This window comes from Adiantum capillus-veneris, chromosome 13, assembly GCF_014529385.1.
Source record: "Adiantum capillus-veneris isolate H3 chromosome 13, ASM1452938v2, whole genome shotgun sequence".
Classification (NCBI taxonomy): domain Eukaryota; kingdom Viridiplantae; phylum Streptophyta; class Polypodiopsida; order Polypodiales; family Pteridaceae; genus Adiantum; species Adiantum capillus-veneris.
In genome coordinates, this window is record NC_140943.1 from 76,134,828 (window position 1) to 76,136,862 (window position 2,035).

Sequence of the window (2,035 nt, forward strand, 5' to 3'; positions counted from 1 at the left end):
GGAGCACGAAAGGTCATGTATTTGTTATTACTCAGTGTGTAGAATACCAGGTGATAAAGTCCGTCACCTTCTCCTAGAGGAGATCTCAGATGACTATGGATTCGGAAGAAGTCCTTCATGACATTTTGAGGCAATGGTGGTTGGACTATTAGGCTTAGTTTAGATTGGGTAGTGGAATTTCTTACCCCGTTTGCGAATAACTTTGTGTTGAGTCTAGCCATCAAAATTGTTCTCTTTGGGTTTTGATGGCTAGACCAATTTGTGGAACCTTGAAGTCTAGTGAGCATGTGCAGTAAGAACATGGGACCACCCAGGAAGCTACTCCCCCATGCCACTTCAACCATCATCAAACCAGCTATTTTATGGCATAGTGCCACTACCATGTCTCCCCGTACGACAAGTGTGGGGAAACGCAGTAGTGGCATGCAGTGTTATGAAGCTGGTGTGTAAACAAAACACTTGTTGGAAACCACTTTTCTTATTGTTGATGAATACAAAGTTGGAACTTTTCATGCAACAAGATCACTCACGAACGTTGGTGTGGACTAATTATTTTGTGTTCTAGCTCTATGCTTAACTTGATTAGTGCAGGGGACTCTCATTGCATTTGTCTGAACAGCATTAACGGCTAAGCTATGATGTTCACTTTGGAGTAACATATAGCACTTCTATTGACAGAAGAGTTAACATGCACAAGATGTTGAGCGAGCGGAGTGTTGCAATGGCGGTGGTGTGATGGGGTGAGGCAATTGGGTGGCGTGTTTGAGAGAGACAGAAGCAAAAGAAGTACACATTCTAGCGATACAGTTCTCAGGTTTCTCTCTCCGCATAGCTCTAGTAGAGATGTAAGGATTTGCTTGTTGATTTTGAAGCTCTGCTTGTGCTACCATAACTTTGCCCATCAAACAGTAAGAGATATATAGTGTGCCTTGAATGTCAATGGGGTAGTTGGCATAGTAAGCATTGCCCTGCTTTTTAATGCTACCATTCTTGTTTGGCTGGAGTATGTCAAGTAGAGGGATGCGGGTCCTGCCTACAAGCTTAGTGCCTGTGAAGCTATTGGTGTAAATTTCAATGGTGAGACAACTTGTGCTTTGCGTGGTGGTAGGTATAAGCATGGCAAACTTGCCATTCCACACAGGATTTGGCCCATTCAACCGATCGACGTCGGTTGTGCATTTTGCATTTGGATCGACCCATGCGTTGGCATAGGTTTGCATGCGCGCCAAATGCCTCACATCCTTCAAGTTATCTGCACACAGAATGGCAAGCTCAACTTTCTGGTGCTCCATGTGTGGGGAGGCCTTCACAAGTGAGCATGGAATAATGTGTGTGCAAAAGAGAGGCGGGTGCAAGTTTTTGTGTAGAGGATAGCCTTAGCACGACACCTTGTGCAGATGAATGCATCAGAATTTGTGGGTTTTCCGATGAGTACAGCAGCCCCACTTTATAGCTCCAAAAAAGGAGACAAGGGTCGCCATTTGGCAAGCGCCATTACCACTCTTTTGGGCACATCTCCATCCACGCCATGATTACAGCTGTTAAAATGGAAAAAAACAAATGAGCATAAAGGTTGTAACTTTAGATACAAAAAAAGGTCAAAAAGAAGAGTGGAAAACCATCAATGGACTTTAAAAAAGCAGCAATTGCAAGTGGTTGCATATACACAAGGAGAAGGTTAGAATAAAGTCACTAACAAAGAACGGTGTTGTCGACAAGTGTGTGAGTGTGTGGATTCAACCCTTCTTGTAACAGGTTGTGTGGAGAGAGAGAGAGAGAGAGAGAGAGAGAGAGAGATGTGGTTTGAGAAAATATCTTAATGCAATGTGGAAAAATAAAGAATGATTTCTCGATGAGAAAATGATTTGTTCAACCGATCTAAATAGTCAAGAGAGAGATTGTCCCAAAAGGAAAGGTCTCTTACCACCTTAGAGCCCCACTGAGCACAAAAGGACGGTAGAATTACCTACCTCCAAACAGAAGAGACACACACACACACATCCTGCATCGCGAGAGACAAAGCTACCTGCCTCCA

At 43.6% G+C, this 2,035-nt stretch overlaps 1 protein-coding gene across 1 annotated transcript; it reads right to left on the reverse strand.

Moving 5' to 3' along the window:
- Positions 1-459: 459 nt before the first annotated feature.
- Positions 460-1,413, reverse strand: LOC147444284 (protein SRC2-like). Its single transcript, XM_086526956.1, has one exon. The coding sequence runs from the start codon at positions 1,290-1,292 to the stop codon at positions 684-686; it is 609 nt and encodes a 202-aa protein (XP_086383082.1). The 5' UTR covers positions 1,293-1,413; the 3' UTR covers positions 460-683.
- Between the last annotated feature and the right edge of the window lie 622 nt (positions 1,414-2,035).

What these genes read in the sequence shown, in the direction of transcription:
- LOC147444284 (XM_086526956.1), bottom strand. Translation starts at nt 1,292, where the DNA reads ATGGAGCACCAGAAAGTTGAGCTTGCCATTCTGTGTGCAGATAACTTG.